Source organism: Protopterus annectens, chromosome 10.part0, assembly GCF_019279795.1.
Source record: "Protopterus annectens isolate FY-2018-M chromosome 10.part0, PAN1.0, whole genome shotgun sequence".
In the NCBI taxonomy this organism is placed as follows: domain Eukaryota; kingdom Metazoa; phylum Chordata; order Ceratodontiformes; family Protopteridae; genus Protopterus; species Protopterus annectens.
In genome coordinates, this window is record NC_056744.1 from 115,861,732 (window position 1) to 115,885,681 (window position 23,950).

The 23,950-nt window shown below is 44.2% G+C and overlaps 1 protein-coding gene across 2 annotated transcripts in view; it reads right to left on the reverse strand.

Moving 5' to 3' along the window:
• Positions 1–23,950, reverse strand: part of BPTF (bromodomain PHD finger transcription factor) — a 3,500,764-nt gene that overhangs the window by 2,450,844 nt on the left and 1,025,970 nt on the right. For both annotated transcript variants that reach the window (XM_044085088.1, XM_044085087.1), the window contains one exon: positions 20,251–20,439. In XM_044085088.1, the coding sequence (XP_043941023.1) occupies positions 20,251–20,439 (189 nt within the window). The remainder of the gene's footprint in view (positions 1–20,250; positions 20,440–23,950) is intronic.

The following is a 23,950-nucleotide window of genomic DNA, read 5'->3' on the forward strand; positions in this document are numbered from 1 at the left end:
AAAGAATGCAGAAGTCTCTCACCCTTATTCTGTGGGTTTGGGTAAAAGGTAGGCAAATTAATAGTTTGGTTAAGAGCCACAATGGATACTACCTTAGGCATAAATGTCGGGTCTGTCCTCACAGAAACCCTATCTGGATGGAAAATGATAAAAGGTTCCACAGCCATGAGTGCCTGTAGCTCTGAGACTCTTCTTGCAGAGGTTATTGCTAGGAGCAGAGCTGTTTTCCATGATAAAAATTTTGATCAGCTGTAGCGGCTGGCTCAAAAGGAGGCAGGGTGAGTTTTTCCAAGACATAATTGAGGTCCCATGCAGGTATTGGTGATCTCCTTGGAGGCCTTAAGTTTTTGGCTCCTCTGAGGTACTGTCTTAATAAAGGATGAGAAAAAATAGGTGGCTCTGTATTGTAATGAGCTGAAATGGCAGAGGCATGAATCTTAAGTGATGAAAAGGATAGGCCTTTGTCCAGCATCTCAGTTAAATATTGCAAAATCTGAGAAATATTTGGTACAGTCGTGTCAATCCCTTGTGGCTGGTTCCAAGCACAGAATCTCTTCCATTTTTCAGCATAAGATTTTCTGGTACTAGGCCTCCTGGCCTCCAAAATAACATCCATCACCGCGTTAGAGAGAGGTGTGGTTTGAATGATTACATTATCCGCCATGCTACCAGATTTAAGGTCTTGAGTTGGCTGTGCAGGATCTGATTGTTGTGTTGGGACAGTAAGTGAGGAATGTGAGGTAATGTCCAGGCTGGGTATTGAGACAAGTTCCTTAGGACTGGGTACCAGTGCTGACGGGGCCAGTCTGAGGCAATCAGTATCATTTTTGGCTTCTCTTGTCTGACTTTTAGGAGTACCTTGGGGAGGAGAGGCAGTGGATGAAAGGCATATACTGTTAAGTTTTTCCAGCTGAAAGATAGAGCATCCACTTTCCATGCTTGCTTGTGATAAGTCCTTGTGCATAATCTCTGTAGTTGGCAGTTGTGAGGGGAGGCAAATAGATCTATGCCCGGGCATCCCCAATTCCTTGTTATCATGCTGAAGACTTGCGGATCCAATTTCCACTCGTGGGGATCCATGATGTTTCTGCTTAGTTCGTCTGCCAGAGTATTTATCTTTCCTGGCAGGAACTGTGCCTGCAGATGTACTTGGTAAGTCAATGCTGTGTCCCACAATGTCATGGCTAGTCTGCATAGGGGGTAGGAATGAGTGCCTCCCTGCTTGTTTATGCAACACATGACTGTAGTATTGTCCGTCTTTATCAGTAGTTGTCCCAGATGAAGTAGATCCTCGAAGGCTGTCAGGGCATTCTGAACAGCTAGCATCTCTTTTTGGTTGATATGTAGATGCATTTGGTTTGTGGACCATGTGCCCTGGATACACCTTCCTGCCATGTGGGCCCCACAGGCATAATCTGTTGAATCTGTTGTTAATACCTGCCTGGCTGTGGGTAAAGTGAATGGCTGCCCCTTGCTGTGGTGACAGGCCTTTGCCCACCATCGAAACTCCTGTTGCAGGCAGGGAATGATGGTAATTATTGTTTCCAGGCTGTGGCAATGTTGAGTCCAAACACTTTTTAGATACCATTGAAGTTTCCATATATGCAGTTTTGCATATGGAATTAGCAGAATGCAGGATGCCATGAAGCCCAAAGCCTGCAGAATTTTTCTTGCAGATAACTGGGTCTTTGTTGCCAACATTTTGAAATAAGTAGTCAGTTGCCTTTGTTTGTCTGGCGTGAGATAAGCCATCTGTGCAGTTGCATTTAAGCTTGCACCCAGGAATATTATCTCTTGAGAGGGTACTAGTTTTGATTTCTTTTTGTTTACTGTATACCCTAGGCATGTTAGTAATCTTTTTACAAACGCCAGATGCTGTAGTAGAATGTCCTTGTTCTCTGCTTGAATAAGGCAGTCGTCCAAGTAAAGATATATTTGAATTCCTCTTTGTCTGCAAAATGCAATTACTGCAGCCAGGCATTTTGTGAAGACCCTGGGCGCAGTAGATAAGCCAAAGGGCAGTGCAGAGAATTGGTAGTGCATTGAGCCAGCTATGAATCTGAGGTATCTTCTGCACGACTGTCTGATTGGGACATGCAGGTATGCCTCTTTTAGGTCTAAAGTCACAAGCCAAGCCTTCTTGCCCAGCATGGGCAGAAGCTGCTGCATAGTCAACATTTTGAATCTTGGAATATCCAGATATGTGTTTAGAATAGATAGGTCCAGTATTGGTCTCCAGGCTTTGTCCTTTCTGGGCACCAAGAACAGTCTTGAGTAAAATCCTTGTCCCTGCTCTTGCCGTGGTACTTGCTGAATGGCCTTCATTTCCATGAGGGATGACACTTGTTTTTGTGCCTCTGCCCATTGATTTTTTGGCAAGTCTGGTAAACCATTTGCCCTTGGCAGGGTGTGAAAGTGAAACCTGTAGTCTTGTGACACTATATCCAAGACCCATTTGTCCTGGGTTATTACGTGCCAATTTTGAGAAAAAAGTGCTAGTTTTCCCCCTAAAGGTGCTACTAGAAGATAAGTGCTTGGCGCAGGCAGGGGGGAAGTCATTGGGACTGTTTTCTGTATGGTTGTGATTTGTCTTCTCCGCTTTTGGAGGTAGAAGTACCCCATTGTTTAGATCTGTATGATCCTTGGGGCTGGGATCTGCCTCTAGGGCATCTGTATCTGCCTCTTTGTGGCCTGTCTAACACTGGAAAGGACCAATCCTTTGTAGGCCAGTGCCTGCTAAATCTTGGAGGCTGTACCTGTAAGAAATCCTTGACTGTTTGCATAGATTTAGCTTTGTCCTCCATTTTCTTCAACACCTCTTCTGCTTTAACACCAAACAAGGTATCATGCTGTAATGGAGCATCTAATAATTTTGCTTTAACATGATCAGGCAGATTCAGTTCCTTTAATCAAGCATGCCTCCTAATGACAGAACCCATAACAGCAGCCCTGCAGGAGGCCTCCAGAGAATCGAAACCACATTGCCAAGTATGCTTTCCCACTTGTTCAGCTGCATGCAATAAATCCTGCATTTCTTTATTTTCTGCACATTCAGAATTTATCAACATTTTCTGTTTAAGCAGTGACATAATATATTGCTGACATTTTAGCAAATGAAACTGACAATTTAAAGTCCTTATAGCCAAGGTAGCAGAAGTGTAAATCTTTTTTCCCCAGCTGTCGATTGCCCTAGAATCCCTGTCAGAGGGGGTAGGATTTTTTGCAGTGGAAGCCCTGACCCCTTTGGGATCCTGAGAGACAGTTTCGGGGTCAGCAGCAGGGTTCTTAAAAAGAAATTTATATGAATCAGGAAAGTACAGTTTTGTACCTACCATAAATGTAGATGTTCGAGTGTTCACACTGCTGCAGTCATCACACTTGGGTTATCCTGCCGTCAGGCAGTCCTGCAGTCGGCCCGAGTTCCAAAGTTTTGGTCCGGCGTCAGTTGCTGTCGCTTCTTCCCTGACGTCAGTGCGCCAGGGGTATATAAGATGCAACTGACGCCATTGTCTGCAGTTTTTCTTGCCCCAGATGTCAGATGCCCCCAAGTAGGTAAGCAATACATATTGCTAATCAAAAATATACATATAAAATAAAAACAATACCTTCAGTTACCAGCAAATACACCCCAAAGGTTGTATAGGATAGAAAGGTCCAGCTAAGTCCAGCTATTTCAGAGGGGATGGAGTGAGGGTAACCTGGACTGCAGCAGTGTGAACACTCGAACATCTACATTTATGGTAGGTACAAAACTGTACTATGTTCATCGTGTTACACTGCTGCAGTCATCACACTTGGGAAGAATCCCAAAGCTAAGGTTGGGTGGCTGGTCTATAAAGAGTTAGGATTGGCTATGAGGCCCTGCAGAACTGCAGTGGCAAATCCTGCTCTGGATTTAGAGTAAAGAGACAAGTGGTAATGCTTGGTAAAGGTGTGCACTGAACTCCAAGTTGCAGCCTCCAAAATTTCCTTGGTTGGTACTCCTCTGAGAAAGGCTGTTGAAGTGGCTGTTGCCCTGGTGGAATGTGGTCTGATGTTATTTGGGACTGATTTCCCATGTAGTGTGTAGCAGTACCGAATACAGTGTCCTATCTATTTGGATATAGTCTGCTTTGAGATAGCCTTGCCCTGTGATCCTGCAGCATATGCCACAAACAGTTGTTTGGTTTTCCTGAAAGCTTTTGTTTTGTCCAAGTAGAAGCGTAGCTGCCTGTGTAGGTCCAACGAATGCAGAAGTTTCTCCCCTTTATTCTGTGGGTGTGGATAAAAGGTTGGCAAATGGATGGTTTGGTTAAGAGCCACATTAGATACCACCTTTGGCATAAAGGAAGGGTTTGTCCTTAAAGATACCCTGTCCTGATGAAAAATTATAAAAGGTTCCACTACCATTAATGCCTGTAGCTCTGAGACTCTTCGTGCTGAAGTTACTCCCAGGAGCAGAGCTGTTTTCCATGACAAAAATTTTAGATCGGTTGTATTGGCCGGCTCAAAGGGTGATAGGGTCAGTTTTTCCAAAACAAAATTAAGGTCCCAAGTTGGTGTTGGTGCTCTCCGGGGCGGTCTTATGTTTTTAGCCCCTCTGAGGTACTGCTTTAGCAAGGGATGAGAGAATAAAGGAGGATCCGTGTTGTAATGTGCTGAAATTGTGGAGAAGGATAGGCCTCTGTCTAGCATCTCAGTTAAGTATTGTAAAATCTGAGGAATGTTTGGAACAAGAGGGTCAAGGCTTTGAACCAGGTTCCAGGCGCAGAATCTTTTCCATTTTTCTGAGTAAGCTTTCCTGGTGCTAGGCCTCCTGGCCTCCAAAATGACACCCATAACAGCTTTAGAGAGAGGTGTTGCCTGTTTGGCTAATGTATCTGCCATGCAGCCAGGTTTAGGGTTTTGAGCTGACTGTGCAGGATCTGATTGTTTTGTTGAGTTAGAAGGTGTGGAATTTGAGGCAAAATCCATGGTGGGCCCTGAGCCAAATTCCTTAAGATAGGGTACCAGTCTGGAGCAATCACGATCATTTGTGGTTTTTCTTTTCTGGCTTTTAGGAGTACCTTTGAAAGGAGAGGCAGTGGTGGGAAGGCATAAACTTTTAAGTTTTTCCAGCTGAACAGAAGAGCATCCAGTTTCCATGCTTGTTTTTGATGAGTCCTTGTGCAGAATTTTTGTAGTTGTCAACTCGATGGGGAGGCAAAAAGATCTATGTCTGGACATCCCCATTTTTGCATTACCATGCTGAAGATCTGCGGATTCAATTTCCATTCGTGAAAGTCCATGATATTTCTGCTTAGATCGTCTGCCAGAGTATTTTTCTTTCCTGGCAGGAATTGTGCTTGCAGGTGAACTTGGTATGTTACAGCTGTGTTCCACAAGGTCATGGCTTGCCTGCATAGGGGATAAGAATGAGTGCCCCCTTACTTGTTTAATGTACCACATTACTGTAGTGTTCTCTGTCTTTAGTAATAGCTGTCCTGGATGTAGAAGGTCCTTGAAAGCTGTTAGGGCATTTTGAACAGCCAACATCTCTTTTTGATTGATGTGAAGATGCATCTGGTCTGTGGTCCACTTGCCCTGAATGCATTTTCCTGCCATGTGTGCTCCCCAGGTTTAATCCGAAGCATCTGTTGTTAGAGTTTGCCTGGCTGTGGGTTGGGTAAAAGGCTGACCCTTGTTTAGGTGACATGCCTGTGCCCACCACCGAAACTCCTGTTGTAGGCAGGGAATCATTGGTATTACTGCTTCTAAACTGTGAGAGTGTTGAGTCCAAATACGTTTTAGGTACCATTGTAATTTCATCATATGCAGTCTGGCATATGGTATTAGTAGTATGCAGGATGCCATGAATCCCAGGGCCTGCAGAATTTTTCTTGCAGGGAGATGGGACTTTTTTGCCAGTAATTGAAAATATTGAGTTAGTTGAATTTGTTTGTCTGGCGTGAGGTAAGCCATCTGGGCCGTTGTATTTAAGCTGGCACCCAGGAATGTAATCTGTTGCGAGGGCACTAGTTTTGACTTCTTTTCATTTACTGTGTACCCTAGAGAAATTAGCAACCATTTTACGAATGCCAGATGCTGTAGAAGAATGTTCTTTGTCTCTGCTTGAATGAGGCAGTCGTCCAGGTATGGGTATATTTGAATTCCTTTTTGTCTGCAAAATGCAATTACTGGTGCCAGGCACTTTATGAAGACACTGGGCACAGTAGAGAAGCCAAAGGGCAGTGCAGAGAATTGGTAGTGCATTGTACCAGCTTTGAATATGAGGTATCTTCTGCAATTTTGTCTGATAGGAACATGCAGGTATGCCTCTTTGAAGTCCAGAGTAACAAGCCAAGCCTTCTTGCCCAGCATGGGTAGAAGCTGCTGTAATGTCAACATTTTGAATTTCGGAATATCCAGGTAAGTATTCAGAATTGAAAGGTCTAGTATGGGCCTCCAGGCTTTGTCCTTTCTGGGGACCAGGAAGAGCCTTGAGTAAAATCCTTGCCCTTGCTCCTGTTGTGGTAATTTCTGAATAGCTCTCATGTCCATGAGGGCTGAAATTTGTTTTTGTGCCTCTGCCCATTGATTTTGTGGCAGGTCTGGCATTCCTTTTAGCCTTGGTAAAGTATGAAAGTGGAATCTGTAGCCTTGAGACACAATATCCAGAACCCATTTGTCTTGGGTGATTGTTTGCCAGTTTTGAGACAAAAGTGCTAGTTTTCACCCTAAGGGGGCTTCCAAAAGGGACGTGCCTGGCATACGAAGAGAAAAGTCATTGTGACTGTTTCCTGTAAGGTTGAGACTTGTCCTCACCTCCTTTTGGGGTTGAGGTGCCCCACTGTCGTTGTCTGTTTGAGCCTTGGGGTTGAGATCTGCCTCTTGGGCGTCTGTATCTGCCTCTGTGTGGCCTATCTGACACTGGAAAGGACCAATTCTTACAGTTGGCCAATTTCTGCTAAAACGAGGTGGCTGTACCTGTAAAAAGTCCTTGACTGTTTGCATAGATTTAGCTTTATCCTCCATTTTCTTTAACACCTCTTCTGCCTTAACACCACAGTATCATGCTGTAAAGGAGCATCCAATAATTTTACCTTAGCATGATCAGGTAAACTCTGTTCTTTTAACCAAGCATTTCTTAGAATAACAGAACCTGCAACTGCGGCTCTACAAGAGGCCTCGAAAGAATCAAATCCACATTGCAGAGTATGTTTTCCCACCTGTTCAACTGCATGCAATAAATCCTGCATTTCTTTACAATCAGGAGCCTCTGAGCTTGCAAGCATTTTCTGTTTTAACTGAGCCATTAAATATTGTTGGTACTTAAGCATGTAAAACTGGCAATTTAAAGCTCTTACTGCTAAAGTTGCAGACGTGTATACTTTCTTCCCCCATCTATCCAAAGCTCTGGAATCTCTGTCAGAGGGTACTGGATTTTTTGCAATGGAAGCCTTAACCCCTTTCGGACCCTGGGAAATAGTTTCTGGATCAGCAGAAGGGTTTTTGTAAAGAAACTTGTGGGAGTCAGGGACTCTATAATACCTATCAGGCTTGGCTGGAGCAGGGGGCAAAGAGTCAGGAGATAGGCTGGATTCAGAGAAAACATCATCCACAATATTTAGCACAGGCAGAATTGCCAGGGGCCTGTGCTGAGGCAACAAGAGGAAATCCCTGAGCCTTTTCTTGGATTCTGAGTAATCCTGACTTTCCCAATGGAAATGCTCCCTCATGGTATGTAAAGTTTCCGCAAAAGAATAATCCTCAGGAGGGGAGTCTGAAGGGAGAGATTCTTCAGCATCAGAGTCCTCATTGGGGGGGGGGGGGGGTAGAGAGTATCCCTGGTCTGAAGAGGAATCAGAGGAAATGGAAACCTGATCAGAGGAGTCATAGTCTGTATCCTGCCTAGGCCTTTTCTCAGGAGGGGGATGGGAACCCCTGATTAGAGTAATGAGGTCTTCGGCCATTTTAAGCATCTGTTTCTTAGGCATGGAGGACTGTCCAGAAGAATGCTGTACTTGTTTCTTTGTCTTTAATGGTACCTTTGTCTTGGCTGTTGTTTTAATGGTAAGATGTCAAGGTCTGAAAACACCTTTAGAAGCCGATGCCTGCTCAGCGGCTCTGGACCCATCTGAGGGGTTAGTTTTCATAGGCCCAATACCTTGAGTTTCCAGAGGCCTAGCTGTCTCCACGTGGGAGCCGGAAGTGGCCTGTGGCTCTGAGGTAGCGGGTGTCAGGGGCTGCAAAAGAGTCTCACTGAGAACCGGCGACTGGCCTAGAAGAGGTTTTGGACCTCGGATGCCTGTCTTTATCCTTGTCTTTGCGTTTTTTCGGTATTGAGGTCATCGGCTGATCCGACGGCATAGAATAATTGAACCTTCACCCCAAGTAGTGTAAAGCAAAATCAAAACGCATTTTTATAGTGCGTTTGTTAAATCTAGCACAAAACTGACAAGTAGTGACGTCGTGATCAGGGCCTAGGCATGGAATACAGTAAGAGTGGAAGTCCTTATGAGGTATTTGCTTCCCACAAGAAATACAATTATTAACTTTTTCTGACATCGGTCTGAGGCAAGAAAAAGTTTCAACGGGTACTTAGCTTTATTGAAGACTTCGGATCTGAAATTCGACTTCGAAAATCTCAGGAGTCGGCCGACCGGCACTTGCGAACTGCTTTTGCTTCGGGCACCGCGCAGCAAGAAAGACTGAAGAGAATGGCGTCAGCTGCATCTTATATACCCCTGGCGCACTGACGTCAGGGAAAAAGCGTCAGCAACCGACGCAGGACCAAGACTTTCGGAACTCGGGCCGACTGCGGGACCGCCTGATGGCAGGATAACCCAAGTGTGATGACTGCAGCAGTGTAACACGATGAACATCCCTGTAGTATCTGTCTGGCTTAACAGGAGCTGGAGGTAGAGAGTCAGGAGTCAGACTGGACTCTGAAAATATATAATCTACAATGTCTAACACAGGTGGAATAGCAAGGGGCCTGTGGTGAGGTAGTAAAAGGAAGTCTCTGAGCCTTTTCTTAGATTCTGAATAATCTTGGCTCTCCCAGTGGAAATGCTCCCTCATGGTATGCAGAGTTTCCCCAAAAGAATAATCCTCAGGCGGAGAGGCTGAAGGGACAGATTCTTCAGCATCAGAATCCTCATAGGGAGGAAGAGAGTATTTCTGATCAGAAGAAATGGAAACCTGATCCGAAGATTCATATTCTGTCTCTTGCCTAGGCCTCTTATCAGGAGGGGGATGGGAACCCCTGATCAAAGTAATTAGGTCTTCGGCCACTTTGAGCATCTGTTTTTTTAGGCATGGAGGCCTGTCCGTGGGGCTGTAGTACTTGTTTCTTTGTCTTTAGAGGTGCTTTAGTCTTTGCCTTTGAAGCTGAAGTCGTTTTAACATATAACTGTGTAGGCCTGAAAACACCCTCAGAAGCCGATGCCTGCTCAGCGGCTCCGGACCCATCTGAGGGAACAGTTTCCGAGGTTCCAATACCCTGAGTATCCAGCGGCCTAGTCGGCTCCACGTGGGAGTCAGAAGCGGCCTGCGGCTCTAAAGTAGTGGGCATCAAGGGCTGCGAAAGCACCTCACTGAGAACTGGCAAACTGGCGACTGGCTTAGAAGAAGCCTCGTCGTCAGTTTTGGACCTCGGATGCCTGTCCTTTTTTCTTTGTGTTTCTTTTGAATTGCAGTAGTCAGATGGCTATCCGACAACATCGTGTAATTAAATGTTCTGCAAAATAGTGAAATGCAAAATTGTACCGACGCTTAATAGTGCGTTGGTTAAATCTAGCAAAAAATCGACAAATAGCAACGTCGTAATCAGGGCCTAGGCAAGGAATACAGTAAGAATGGAAGTCCTTATGAGGTATTTGCTTCCCACAAGAAATACAATTACTAACTTTTTCTGACATCAGTCTGGAGCAAGAAAAAAGTTTCCCCAATGGGGTACTTAGCTTTTAATGAAGACTTCGGATCTGAAATTTGAACACGAAAATCTCAGGAGTCGGCCGACCGGCACTTGCGAACTGCTTTTGCTTCGGGCACCGCGCAAGAAAGACTGAAGAAAATGGCATCGGCTGCATCTTTTATACACCTGGCGCACTGAAGTCAGGGAGGAGGCGACAGCAACCGACGCCGGACCTAGGATTTGGAATTCAGGCCGACTGTGGGTAGCCTGCCAGCAGTATAATCCAACTGCAATGACTGCAACAGTGAAACACGATGAACATCAGGCAGAAGTTGGGCAAAGTCACTGAGAAAGTTTAGATTGAGATGCAAGCTTAGAACTTCCCCCTTGGAAGAGGAAGCATGCTAACACTTAGACCTTTGAGGGGTAAGCCAACTGTCCCCTAGAAGATTTGTAACCTCTAGTTCTAGAACGGCTCTGTCTGCTGGTATCAGGGAACGTCCAACTCTTAGAAGGGTAATTCCTGCTAAAGTAAGGAGGCTGAACTTGCAGAAAATAACTGTCTGCATAGACTTGGCCTTGTCTTCCATCTTCTTGAGCACTTCCTCTGCTTTGCTGCCAAAAAGACTGTCCTTATGCAAAGGTACATCTAAAAGCTTAGCCTTGACAGGCTCTGGTAGGGGCTGCTCTGTGAGCCAAGTGTGCCTTTTAATAACAGAACCTGTAGCTGTAGCCATACATGAGGCATCTAGAATGTCAAAACCATAATATAATGAATGTTTATTGACAAGACTGGCAGAATTCAGCAAATCCTGCATATCCTTACTCCCCGCCAGCTGAGGCACATTTGCTATCCTAGACTTAATACCTTTCAAGGTGTGCTGCCGGTACTTCAGCATATGAAAAAGACAATTAGTAGACCTAATAGCAAGAGTGGCAGAGGTATAAAACTTTTTACCCCACCTACCTAGGTTCCAAGATTCCCTGTCGGAAGGAACAGGATTTTTAGTAACAGTGGCCTTAACTCCTTTAGGGCCTTGAGAAACAACATCTGGATCAGCCAACGGATTTCTGAAAAGAAAAGTACAGTTTTGTACCTACCATAAATGTAGATGTTCGAAGATCCACATTGCTGCAGTCATAACTTATGGGTAGTCCGCTGTCCTCGGTCGGCCCGAATACCAAAGTATTAGGCTGACGTCGGTCATGGGCGCTCAGATCTGACATCAGAGCGTCAGGGTATTAAAGCGCATGACCGACGTCATATCCTCAGTCTTTTCTTGCCCCAGATGTCAGAAGGCCCTAAAAAGAAAGGCCACCGCCAAAAATAGAATACTTCCCAAAAAGCATGTACAAATAACAGCTACCACCCAAACCATACAACCATTCCTAACTACAGAGGGGAAGGAGGGAGGGTAAATTGGACTGCAGCAATGTGGATCTTCGAACATCTACATTTATGGTAGGTACAAAACTGTACTATGTTCTTCATCTCACATTGCTGCAGTCATAACTTATGGGTAGAATCCCAAAGCAGAGGTAAAGGGAGGCTGGCAAAATCATAAAGCATTGGGAGCTGCCAAAATGCCCTGTAAGATTGCAGTGGCAAATCCAGCCCTAGATTTGGAATAAAGGGGAAGATGGTAATGTTTAGAAAAAGTGTGCACTGAACTCCAAGTAGCTGCTTCCAAAATATCTTTAGTAGCTACTCCCCTTAAAAAAGCAGTAGAAGTGGCAGTAGCCCTAGTGGAGTGAGGTCTGATTCCAGCCGGAATCTCCTTACCATGATGAGAATAACAAAAGGCAATACAAAGGGCAATCCACTTAGAAATAGTTTGTTTTGAAACAGGTTTCCCTGAGAACCCAAAGCAAAAGAAACAAACAACTGCTGAGACTGTCTGAACCCTTTAGTCTTGCTCAAATAATAACGCAACTGCCTGTGAATATCCAAAGTATGCAAAATTTTCTCTCCTTTATTTTGGGGATCTGCATAAAAAGTAGGCAAATGAATTGATTGGTTCAAGGCTACATTTGAAACCACTTTAGGCATAAAAGTAGGGTTAGTGCAGAGATACCCTATCCTTATGAAAAATTAGGAAGGGTTCAACTGCCATAAGAGCCTGTAATTCAGAAACCCTTCTAGCAGATGTAATGGCCAACAACAAAGCAGTCTTCCAAGACAAAACTTTAACTCAGCAGTAGCTGCAGGTTCAAAAGGAGGTAAAGTAAGTTTTTCCAACACAAAATTGAGATCCCAGGCAGGAGTAGGAGCTCTACGTGGGGTCTTATGTTCTTTGCCCCTCTAAGAAATTGCTTAAACAAAGGATGAGAGAATAATGGTGGGTCACAGTCATAGTGAGCAGAAATGGCTGCAGCATGAACTTTTATAGAGGAGAAAGACAAACCCTTGTCTAATAATTCTGTAAGATATTGAAGAGAAACACTTAAATCAGGCCTGGAAACATCAAAGCTCTTTGTTTTGCTCCAAATTAAAAATCTCCTCCATTTATCAGCATAAACTTTCCTTGTACTAGGCCTTCTGGCCTCCAAAATAACATTCAAAACTTGTTGTGGAAGCTGCGACCCTCCAGGTTCTAGAACAGAATACGCCAGGCTGTTAGATGCAGGGACTGAATCCTGACATTGAGGAAATGATTGCCCTCCTGAGACAAAAGGTGCAGAATTGAAGGCAAAGGCCATGGAGGCTCCGTACTAAACTCCTCAGCAGAGGGTACCAGTGCTGTCGAGGCCAATCTGGAGCTATTAAAATCATGGAGGGCTTGTCTTGTCTGACCTTCAAGAGTACCTTGGGAGGAGAGGCAGAGGCGGAAAGGCATAGACGTGAAGATTGCTCCAACTGAATGATAGAGCATCCACTTTCCAAGCTGTGGGATGAAACACTTTTGTGCAAAACTTTGGCAACTGGAAATTTAGTGGAGAAGCGAACAGATCTATGTCTGGAGTCCCCATATCACTGTCAATTTTGAAATACATGAGGATCCAATTTCCACTCGTGGGGATCCACTATCTGTCTGCTCAAAACATCTGCTAAGGAGTTCTGTGCTCCTGGTAGAAACCTTGCCTGAAGATTGAGGTGTAAACTGAGAGCAGTCTCCCACAAAATCATTGCTTGTCTGCAAAGAGGGTACGAATGGGTTCCCCCTTGCTTGTTGATGTACCACATGACAGTTGTGTTGTCTGTTTGAATCAACACTTGCCCTGGGTGAAGTAAATCCTTGAAAGCCATCAATGCAAATTGGACAGCTAACATCTCCTTCAAGTTGATATGTAAATGTTGAAGTCTGGCAGGCCACGTGTCTTGAACCCATTTTCCATTGAGATGTGCTCCCCAAGCCTTGTCCGAGGCATCTGTCGTTAAGATCTGACTCGCCTCTGGTCGGGTCACAGAGAGTCCCTTGTTTAGGTGACATTCCTGAGCCCACCACAAAAATTCCTTTTGAATGCAAGGTATTATGTGAATGACAGTGTCCAGATCTTGGCAGTTTTGTGTCCATACATTTTTGAGATACCATTGTAGCTTCCTCATATGCAGTTTGGCATTGGGAAGCACCAGAATACAAGATGCCATGAACCCCAAGGCTTGAAGGACTGTCCTTGCAGTCAGCCTGGACCGTAGAGACAATTGATGGAAGTAAAGTGTTAGGTTCTTTTGCTTGTCCAGGGTCAAAAAGGCCATCTGGGAAGCTGTATTCAGTCTCACACCCAGAAAGCACATTTCCTGAGAGGGTACTAGACTGGACTTTGTTTCGTTCACAGAATACCCTAGGCACCTTAACACTGCCATCACATACTGTAGATGATGAAGGAGTTCGTACTTGTCTTGAGCAAGAATCAGGCAATCGTCCAAATAAGGATAAATTTGTATTCCTCTTAACCTTAAGAAGGCTATCACTGGAGCCAGAACCTTTGTGAACACTCTGGGCGCAGTAGATAAGCCAAAGGGCAATGCAGAGAACTGATAATGTAAAGTCCCAGCCCGAAAACGCAGGTATCTCCTGCAACTGGGCCTGATAAGAACATGAAGGTAAGCCTCTTTGAGATCCAGAGTTACCATCCAGTGATCTTTGCCCAACAGAGGTAGAAGTTGTTGCAATGTCAACATTTTGAATTTTGGAATGTCCAGGTATGTGTTGAGGATAGATAAATCCAAAATCGGCCTCCAAGTGTTTCCTTTCTTTGGTACTAGAAACAGGCGAGAATAAAATCCTAGGCCCACTTCTGACAGAGGGACTTGTTGTATAGCCCCCATTTGAAGAAGAAAAGAAATCTGCTGCTTGTGAGCCTCTACCCTTTGCTGAGGAGGAACGTCTGGCATGCCTTTGAAAGGAGGCAATGTATGGAAATAAGACTTGTAGCCTCGGTCTATAATGTCCAACACCTATTTGTCTTGGGTGATTAATAGCCAGTTTTGCTTGAAGAGTGCCAACTTTCCTCCCAAAGGAGCTGCCAGACAGGAAGAATCTGGCAGCTGAAGATGCAGGTCAGTGGGCCTGTTTACGAAAGGACTGGCCCCTGCCCTCACCTGTAGATTGTGCAGGTGAACTCCATGTTCTAGGCCTGAAAGAACTCTGAGCTCTGCCCCTACCACGTCTAGATCTACCCCTAGACTGTAAATCAGAAGAAGGATAAGCCCATCCCTTAGTAGGCCAATTCCTGCTAAACTTAGGAGGCTGCACCTGCAAAAAATCTTTAACAGTCTGCATAGACTTAGCCTTGTCTTCCATTTTCTTCAAGATAGACTCCACAGGAGAACCAAACAAAACTTCAGACTGTAAAGGAGCATCCAAAATTCTAGTTTTAACATGCTCTGACAAATTCTGATCCTTAAGCCAGGCGTGCCTGCGAATAACTGAACCAGTGGCAGCCACCCTGGAAGAAGCCTGTAAAGCATCGAAACCACACTGCAAAGAATGCTTACCCACCTGTTCAGAGGCATGTACCAAATCCTGTAATTCCTTACACTCTATGCCCTCTGCCAAAGCATCCACTTTAGATTTTAGCTGAGTAAGGAGAAAATTCTGGTACTTCAACATATGAAACTGGCAATTCAAGGCCCTCATTGCTAAAGTGGAAGAGGTATACACTTTCTTACCCCATCTATCCAAAGCTCTAGCATCTTTATCCATAGGAACTGGATTCTTTACAACAGAAGCCCTGACACCCTTAGGTCCCTGGCTAATAGTTTCTGGGTCAGCCCTTGGACTCTTATACAGATATTTATGAGCTTCAGGCACTCTGTAATACCTATCTGGCTTAACTGGCGCAGGAGGCAAAGAGTCTGGATTAAGGGAAGCCTCGGAGAAAACGTCTTGAACAACATCCAAAACAGGAGGTATAGCCAAGGGCCTATGCTGTGGTAAAACAAAAATTCCCTAAGCCTCTTTCAGGAATCTGAGAAATCCTGACCTTCCCATTTAAAATGCTCCCTCATAGAATGCAGGGTTTCTGAAAAGAAAAATCCTCTGGAGGAGAAGCAGAAGGAGTGGAATCCTCTGCCTGAATCAGAAAAAGGAGGAAAATCCTGAATGTCTTCAGCCGAAGACTCTGAGTAATCTGAAGCCTGCTCCAAACTTTCCACCTCTGGCTCCACCCTAGGCCTCTTATCAGGAGGGGGCATAGAACCTCTGATTAAGGAAATTAAATCTTCTGCCATTTTAAGCATGTGTTTTTTAGGCACAGAACCTGCAGAACTAGGACTGACATCCGTGGAAGGCAAACCAGGCCTGCCTTTGGAAGGAGCCTTAGAGATAGAGGGAGAAGGCCTAACCACCTTAGGCAAGGAAGGGAGAACAGCAACCTGAGAAGCCTCCTCAGCCTGACCTGACTCCTGAGATGCCACATCTTGCAAAATTAAAGCCTCTCCCTGAGACTCAACTGAAACCTCGGCTGGATCCACAGATTCCACCGTAGTTTCTAAAGAACCGGCGTCCGGAACGGACGACTCATCCTGCCTAGACTTTAAAGATTTTTCTTTGCGCTTCTTCGCGGTAGCGGGCGTCGGAGGATCCGACGGCATATTATAATTACACCACTTACCGAAGACAAGCCTAGCGCAATCTAACCTACGTTTAATGGTGCGCTTATTAAACCTAGCACAAAAGCGACACCCGACTACGTCGTGCTCAGGTCCCAAACAAGGAATACAAAGAGAGTGGTAATCCCTATGCGGTATCTGTTTCCCACAAGAAACACAATTATTCACTTTTTCTGACATCCGGAATTAACTGAGGCAAGAAAAAACAAAAATATTCCCCAACGGGGTACTTAGCCCAACTTGGTTTCGGTCTGAATCTCAGTATACGAAAATTTCAGAACGCCGAACGGCACTTGCAAACTCTGCTTCTGCATCGGACCATGCGGCAAAAAAGACTGAGGATATGACGTCGGTCATGCGCTTTAATACCCTGATGCTCTGATGTCAGATCTGAGCGCCCATGACCGACGTCAGCCTAATACTTTGGTATTCGGGCCAACCGAGGACAGCGGACTACCCATAAGTTATGACTGCAGCAATGTGAGATGAAGAACATCAAATGAGAATCAAGGACTCTATCGTACCTGTCAGGTTTCCTTGGAGCAGGAAGAACCGAATTTGGAGTCAAGGAATTTTCCAGAAAACAACATCAACCACTTCCAACACAGGTGGAATAGCCAAAACCTTATGCTGAGGCAAATCCAAAAACTACCTAATCCTTTTCTTAGAAAGGGGATAATCCTGACTTTCCCATTTAAAATGCTCCCTGACAGTATTTAAAGTATCACCAAAAGAGAAATCTTCTGGAGGAGAAGCAGAAGGGATGGACTCCTCTGAGTCCGAATCCTCAAAAGGAGAGAAAGCTTGAGAAATGTCCTTTTCATCAACAAAAATGCCAGAAGTATCAAAACCTGAAAAAGACAAAGCCTCAGGGGAGACATTCCTACCTCTTTCTGAAGGAGGAGGCTGTGAACCCCTAATAAGAGTCAAAAGGTCATCAGCCATTTTAACTATTTGAGAATGAGGGGAACGAGAGGAAACTGGAGCCTGTTTCTTCACAGGCTTATGACTGGATGATTTACCTGCAAGTCTAAAGGACTTGGGAGGCCTGAAAAACGCCAAAATCATCGGTATGAGCTTGCTGTATGAATGGAGCCTCGGACAATGGAGTCAGCTTCGCGGCTCCGGATCCAGCTGAAAAGGCAACAGGCGGAAGGTCAGAAAGCAAAATGGAAGCCAGAGGCCTGGGGACCTCTGAAATGGTCTCAACCGACGCCTGCGGTTGAAAATCTGCGGGCTGCAGGGGCTGAAAAGGCGCCTCACTGGCTACCGCGTGACTGACAACCAACTTATCATCTGAGGACTTGACCTTCGGAAGCCTGTCTTGACCCTCATCCTTAGGTTTCTTGGGGATATCCGAAGCCTAAAGACCAGCGGATGCCATACCGACAAACTTAGGCCAAACTCCAAAATGCTTAGCTAACCGCTTAGCCCGACGACGAATAGTACGCAGATTAAAGGAAGCACAGAGATCACAATTAGGAACGTCGTGGTCAAGGCCTAAACAAATAATACAATAGGAATGAAAATCTCTATGGGGAATCTGCTTTCTACAGGTAAGACAATTATTAACCTTTTCTGACATTTGTTAAGGCAAGAAAAGAGGATCCCCAATGGGGTACTTAGTGTAGTTGACTTCAACTTTGTAGTCGAAAACAAAAAAGGTAAACTGCCGACCAGCACTTGTGCAAGAAATGCTTCTGCTTCGGGCTCCGTGGCAAGGAAGACTGAGGAAGTGATGTCGGCTGCCTCCTTTTTTATCGTACGACCTGACCGACAACAGGTATTCTGGCCGATCGAGGGTTACCAGGAGCCGGATAAACCTATTGGTTAGGACTACAACAGTGAAACACGATGAACATCCACACTGCAAAGTACGTTTACTAACCTGGTTTGCAGAATGCATTAACTCTTGTAAATCTTTATTTTCTATACAATCTGGAAGCAACAACATTTTTTGTTTAATTAGTTCCATAATATGCTGCTGGTACTTCAAGATGAGAAACTGGCAATTCAAAGCCCTGATGGCAAGAGTTGCAGAGGTATATACCTTCTTACCCCATCTGTCTAAATCTCTAGAATCCCTGTCCGAAGGGATAGGGTTTTTGGCTGTAGTAACCTTAATGCCTTTAGGTCCCTGGGAAACGGTTTCTGGATCCGCAGTGGGATTCTTAAAGAGAAATTTGTGAGAGTCAGGTACTCTGTAGTACATGTCAGGCTTTCTAGGAGCTGGTGGTAAAGTATCAGGAATAAGACTGGATTCCATGAAGACATCATCTACAATGTCCAGGACAGGGTGGGTATAGCTACAGGCCTGTGCTGAGGCAAGTCTAAAAATTCTCTGATTCTCTTTTTGGACTGAGGGTAGTCCTGGCATTCCCAGTGGAAATGCTCTCTTAAAGTATGCAATGTTTCACCAAAAGAAAAGTCCTCTTAGGTAGATAAGGCTATGTCCTGGTAATCAAAGATCAGAGTCATCTGACTCATGGTCTGTAGAATCAGAAGGAAACTCAATTCTTTGTCGTTTAGAGGGGGAAGGCTGACTTCCCCTAATTAGAGTTATAAGGTCTTCAACCATTCTAAGCATTTGTTTCTGTGGCAAGGGGGTTTGAGCATGCGCTTTGGTAGTTGGTTTTCTAGGCGTACTGCGAACTCTGGGCCTGAGAAACTCGGTAGTTTTAGTCAAAAATGAAGATGTCGATTTAATGTGAACATCAGAAGGTAGGAATACACCCTCAGAACCCGGTGCCTGCACAGCGGCTCCAGACCCATCCAAGGTAGAGACATCCGCAGGTTCCATAGTCGAAGAAGCATCTTGTGGCATACCGGACTCCGAATGCATCTCAGCAGAGGACTGCGAATCTGTAGAAGCAGGTATCAGGGGCTGCGAAAGCACCGCATGAGTACCAGCGGACCGGTGACTAGCTGTACGGAAGCGTCATCAGCAGTTTTGGACCTATGCGGTCTGTCTTTATCCTTAAGTTTTTTTGGAAGATCTGTAGTCGGATGGCTTATCAAACCCATTTAGGAATATGGAGAACGACAGCGAAAGAATTTAGCAACAAAGATAGCCCAAAGATGAATAGTTTGGGTATTAAGCAAGGCACAAAGCCTACAGCGAGGATCGTCGTGGTCTGGGCCTAAACAGATGATGCAATAAGAATGAAAATCTCTGTGAGGTATTTGCTTTCCAGAGGCAAGACAATTGTTAACTTTTTCTGACATCGGTTAGAGCAAGAAAAAATGATCAACGGGGTACTTAGCTTTAGAAGACTTCAGGTCTGAAACTCAAAAAGCGAAAATTTCAGGTAGCGGCCAACCTGTACTTGCAAACTGTTTCTGCTTCAGACTCCCATGCGGCAAGAAAAGCTGATGTAATGGCGTTGGCTGCATGTTTTATACCCCTGGCGACCTGATGTCATGGAAGAGGCGACAGCATCCGATGCGGAAATCCCAAAACTCTGGTATACGGAACGACTGAGGGCTACCTGCAGGCAGATAACCCAAGTGTGATGACTGCAACAGTGAAACACAAAGAACATCTACAGTAACGTAACAGGAGGGGAAGTAATATTTAACTTTAAACAATCTAACTTTAAACTATTTAGAGAAGGAATGAAGAAACTTAAGACAGATAAAGAGACTACATAAACATTAAAATACACAAAAGTTGAGATCTAGTCACTTATCCACATAAGACAGCCTAAAATATGGGCAGCAATGTCTGCAAAATATTTTGAAGAGGCTAAATTTGTGTGCACTCGCTACTTATTGCATTAAAAGGAGTTGCATGCTAGCCAGTTTGAAGACACATTTAAAAAAGACAACTTTACATTCCATGAATGACCGCATTTGCATGTACTCTTCAAACCTCATGAGCAGAAAGTAATTAAAATGAAGAAGAGACACAGCTTGATCAGAAAGAAAAATTTAACAATTACAATTTACAAATCTCAAAATACACCATGCGTCACAAAGGGTAACAATCTACTTCAAAGTTGGATAAGGATGGTTTACACAAACAACCTATAGAATAAAAATTCCTATGTTACTCCCGCAATAACACAACAAAAGCAAAATGTAGGCATCACAGATGACTGAGTATACAGGAACTATGCTGAAGAAGAAAGCAAGCACTCTCTCTAAACATTTTGTACAAACTGAAACCTCAGACTTAAAAAAAAAAAAAAAAAAAAAAAAATGCTAACCACACAGTACGCCCACTAGAGCCACAAACTGCTATCAGGAGTAACCCAAGAGTTACTTTGTAAAAATCAGTCACAAAACATCCATATAAAAGTGACAAAGAAATTCATACCATTTTCATCCTGACTGGAGACAGAAGACTTTTCTGCACTGTCTACCTCATCTACAGGTTTACTGGAAGAAGCATTACAAGTTGAATTCTGATCCATGGATAATGAACTGTTACTGTTGTCCTCAGAGAACTGGCATGGGACAGAGGGAAAGTCAGTTGCAGTGATGGCACTGGTCTCAGCTGGCATTTCTACATAAAATAAAAAGTCAAATAACTGCACCTGCTCAAAGCAATGAAAGAATATCCAAATAAATGCTCACCATCAATTAAAGAAAATGGATACATTTCTGTAGGGTATTAATCCAGCAGGCAAATACAACAGCTAATAGGAAACAACTTGTACATACTACTAACAATAAACTTAAGTTAAAAAGTACATAAAAACAACCAAATGGCAATCAGATTAGATAGCATGCTTGTTTACCTATCTATAAAAGTATACATACGTGTGTGTGTGTGTGTGTGTATATATCTATATATATATATATATATATATATATATATATATATATATATACATACACACACACACACACACACAGTGGATATAAAAAGTTTACACACCCCTGATAAAATGCCAGGTTTTTGTGATATAAAAAAAATGAGACCACAATAAATCATTTCAAAACTTTTCCCACCTTTAATGTGACCTATAACCTGTACAACTCAATTGAAATACAAACAAATCTGTTAGGGGAAAAATATAAAAAATAACAAACGTACAATACGCTGGTTGAATAAGTGTGCACATCCTTAAACTAATACTTTGTTGTGTGTGTGCACACCCTTAAACTAATACTTTGTTGAAGCACCTTTTGATTTAATTACAGCATTCAGTCTTCTTGGGTAGGAGCCTATCAGCATGGCACATCTTGACTTAGCAATATTTGCCCACTCTTCCTTGCAAAGGCGCTCCAAATCTGACAGAATGCAAGGGGATCTCTTGTGTACAGCCCTCTTCAGGTCACCCCACAGATTTTCTATAGGATGCAGGTCTAGGTTCTGGCTAGGCTATTCCAAAACTAATTTTCTTCTGGTGAAGCCATTCTTTTGTTGATTTGGATGTATGCTTGGGGTCATTACTGTGTTGAAAGGTGAAATTCCTCTTCATCTTCAGCTTTCTAGCAGATGCCTGAAGGTTTTGGGCCAAAAGCGACTGGCATTTGTAACTATTCATAATTCCCTCCACCTTGACTAATGCCCCAGTTCCAGCTGAAGAAAAGCAACCCCAAAGCATGATACAGCCACCACCATGCTTCACTGTGGGGATGGTGTTCTTTTGGTGATGCAAAGTGCTGTGTTTGTGCCAAATGTACCTTTTGGAACGGTGGCCAAGAAGTTCAACCTTGGCCTCATCGTACCATAACAAGAAGTGATGTACTCACCATAACGTTCGATGTATGAAGTGCATCTCGCCTCACATTCTTACCCGTGGGTTTGGAGCAGAATATCGGCTCTGACTCGGCCAAACTTTTCAGGGTCGAAGTCTTCTATTGGCTGGGCTAAGAAGGTATCCCACGCTGCACTGCTCCATATCCCCAGATCTAGTTTGCTGCGAACACCACACTCATACCCCATGCATAACAACATCCAAGTAAAGAGGAATAAACTAAAGGTGAAGGGAGCTCTAAAAACCAGACCTAACCTCCAGATCCTCCAGGAAGGGGGAAGGTGGGAGGGTAAGTAAGAATGTGAGGCGAGATGGACTACATACATCGAACGTTATGGTGAGTACATAACTTCTTGATGTTATGTAGTCCAATCTCGCCTACATTCTTACCCATGGGACAGCGTCCCCAGCACCTACATCCTGGGAGGCTCAGAGGAAGATACTCCTGAGTACTGTGGAACCAAAGGAAGACCTGCCCCTAGATACCACGTCCAGCTTGTAATGAGTAACAAAGGTGTGAGGAGATGCCCAGGTAGCTGCAGCACAAATATCATTCATAGACAATCTGGCCTGATAGGCTGTAGATGTAGATACAGCCTGTGTAGAGTGAGCCTTGACTGGAAACGGCAGGTCTTTATCCCCTGAGGAATAAGTGAAAGAGATGCAATTTGATATCCATCTGGAAAAGGTGATTTTGGAGACAGGGGACCCAATTCTGTTTTCCGAAAAGGAGACAAACAGCTGATCAGATTTTCAGAGATCTTTGGTTCTGTGCAGATAGAAACGTAACTGTCTGTGTACATCCAATTGATGAAATTTAAATTCTGCCTTGCTTGAAAAATGTGGAAAAAACACTGGCTACTCAATAGATTGATTAAGATTAGATATGGATGCTACTTTAGGAAGAAAAGAAGGGTTTGGTCTAAGAGAATCCCTGTCCTTATGAAAGATCAAATATGGAGGTTTGATGGAAAGAGCTTGAATTTCTGAAACGCGTCTGGCTGATATGATGGCTATTAAAAAGACAGTTTTCCAGGTCAAGAATTTAAGTCACAGGTAGCTTGCAGGCTCAAAGGGTGGTGAAGTAAGGGCTTGCAAAACAAAATTTAGATCCCAGGGCATGATCAATTCTGAGACAGGAGGACGGAGTAACAGAGTACCCTTCAGGAAAGCCTTAGAGAGTCTGTGAGCCATCAGACTAGGCTCATTAGCAACAGGAAAATTAGAAATCGCTGCCAATTAAACTTTAATGGTAGAGGACGCGGAGCCCTGCTGGAAAAGCATAGACAAAAACTCCAAGATGGAAGCAATTGGAGCTGTGTAAGGGTCAATTCCTTGGATATGAGCCCAAATAGAAAACCTCTTCCATTTGCTGGAATAAATCTTCCCAGTAGAGGGCTTATGAGAGGAAGATAAAATATGAAGTACCTCAGGTGAAAAGTGATGAAGCCTAACTAACAACGGAAGTGGAGTAGCCAGGCTGTCAACCGGAGGGTCAGCAGAGAGGAGTTGAAAGTACAGTTTTGTACCTACCAGAAATGTAGATGTTCGAGTGTTCACCCTGCTGCAGTCATCACACTTGGGTTATCCTGCCGTCAGGCGGTCCCGCAGTCGGCCCAAATTCCAAAGTCTTGGTCCAGCGTCGGTTGCTGTCGCTTCTTCCCTGACGTCAGAGTGCCAGGGGTATATAAGAGGCATCTGACGCCATTTTCTTCAGTTTTTCTTGCCCCAGAGGTCAGGTGCCCCCAGCTATATAAAAATAAAACAATACCTTCAGGCACAAGCAAATACACCACAGAGGTTGTATAGGATAGAGTGGTATAGATAAGTTCAGCTAGTTCAGAGGGGATGGAGGGAGGATAACGGGGACTGCAGCAGGGTGAACACTCGAACAACTACATTTATGGTAGGTACAAAACTGTACTATGTTCATCGTGTTACCCTGCTGCAGTCATCACACTTGGGTTGAATCCCAAAGCTAAGGATGGGTGGCGGAGTTAAACAGGGTTAAAAGAAGCTAGTAAGCCCTGCAAAACTGCAGTGGCAAAACCAGCTCTGGTCTTAGAATACAGAGGTAAGTGATGGTGTTTGGTGAAGGTGTGCACTGAACTCCAGGTAGCAGCTTCCAGAATATCCTTGGTTGGCACTCCCCTGAGAAAGGCTGCTGATGTAGCTGTAGCCCTGGTGGAGTTGGGACCTAATGTTAGCAGGTACCAGTTTCCCATGATGCATATAGCAGAAATGTATGCTATGCACTATCCATTTAAAAACTGTCTGTTTTGAGATAGCTTTTCCTTGTGACCCTGCAGC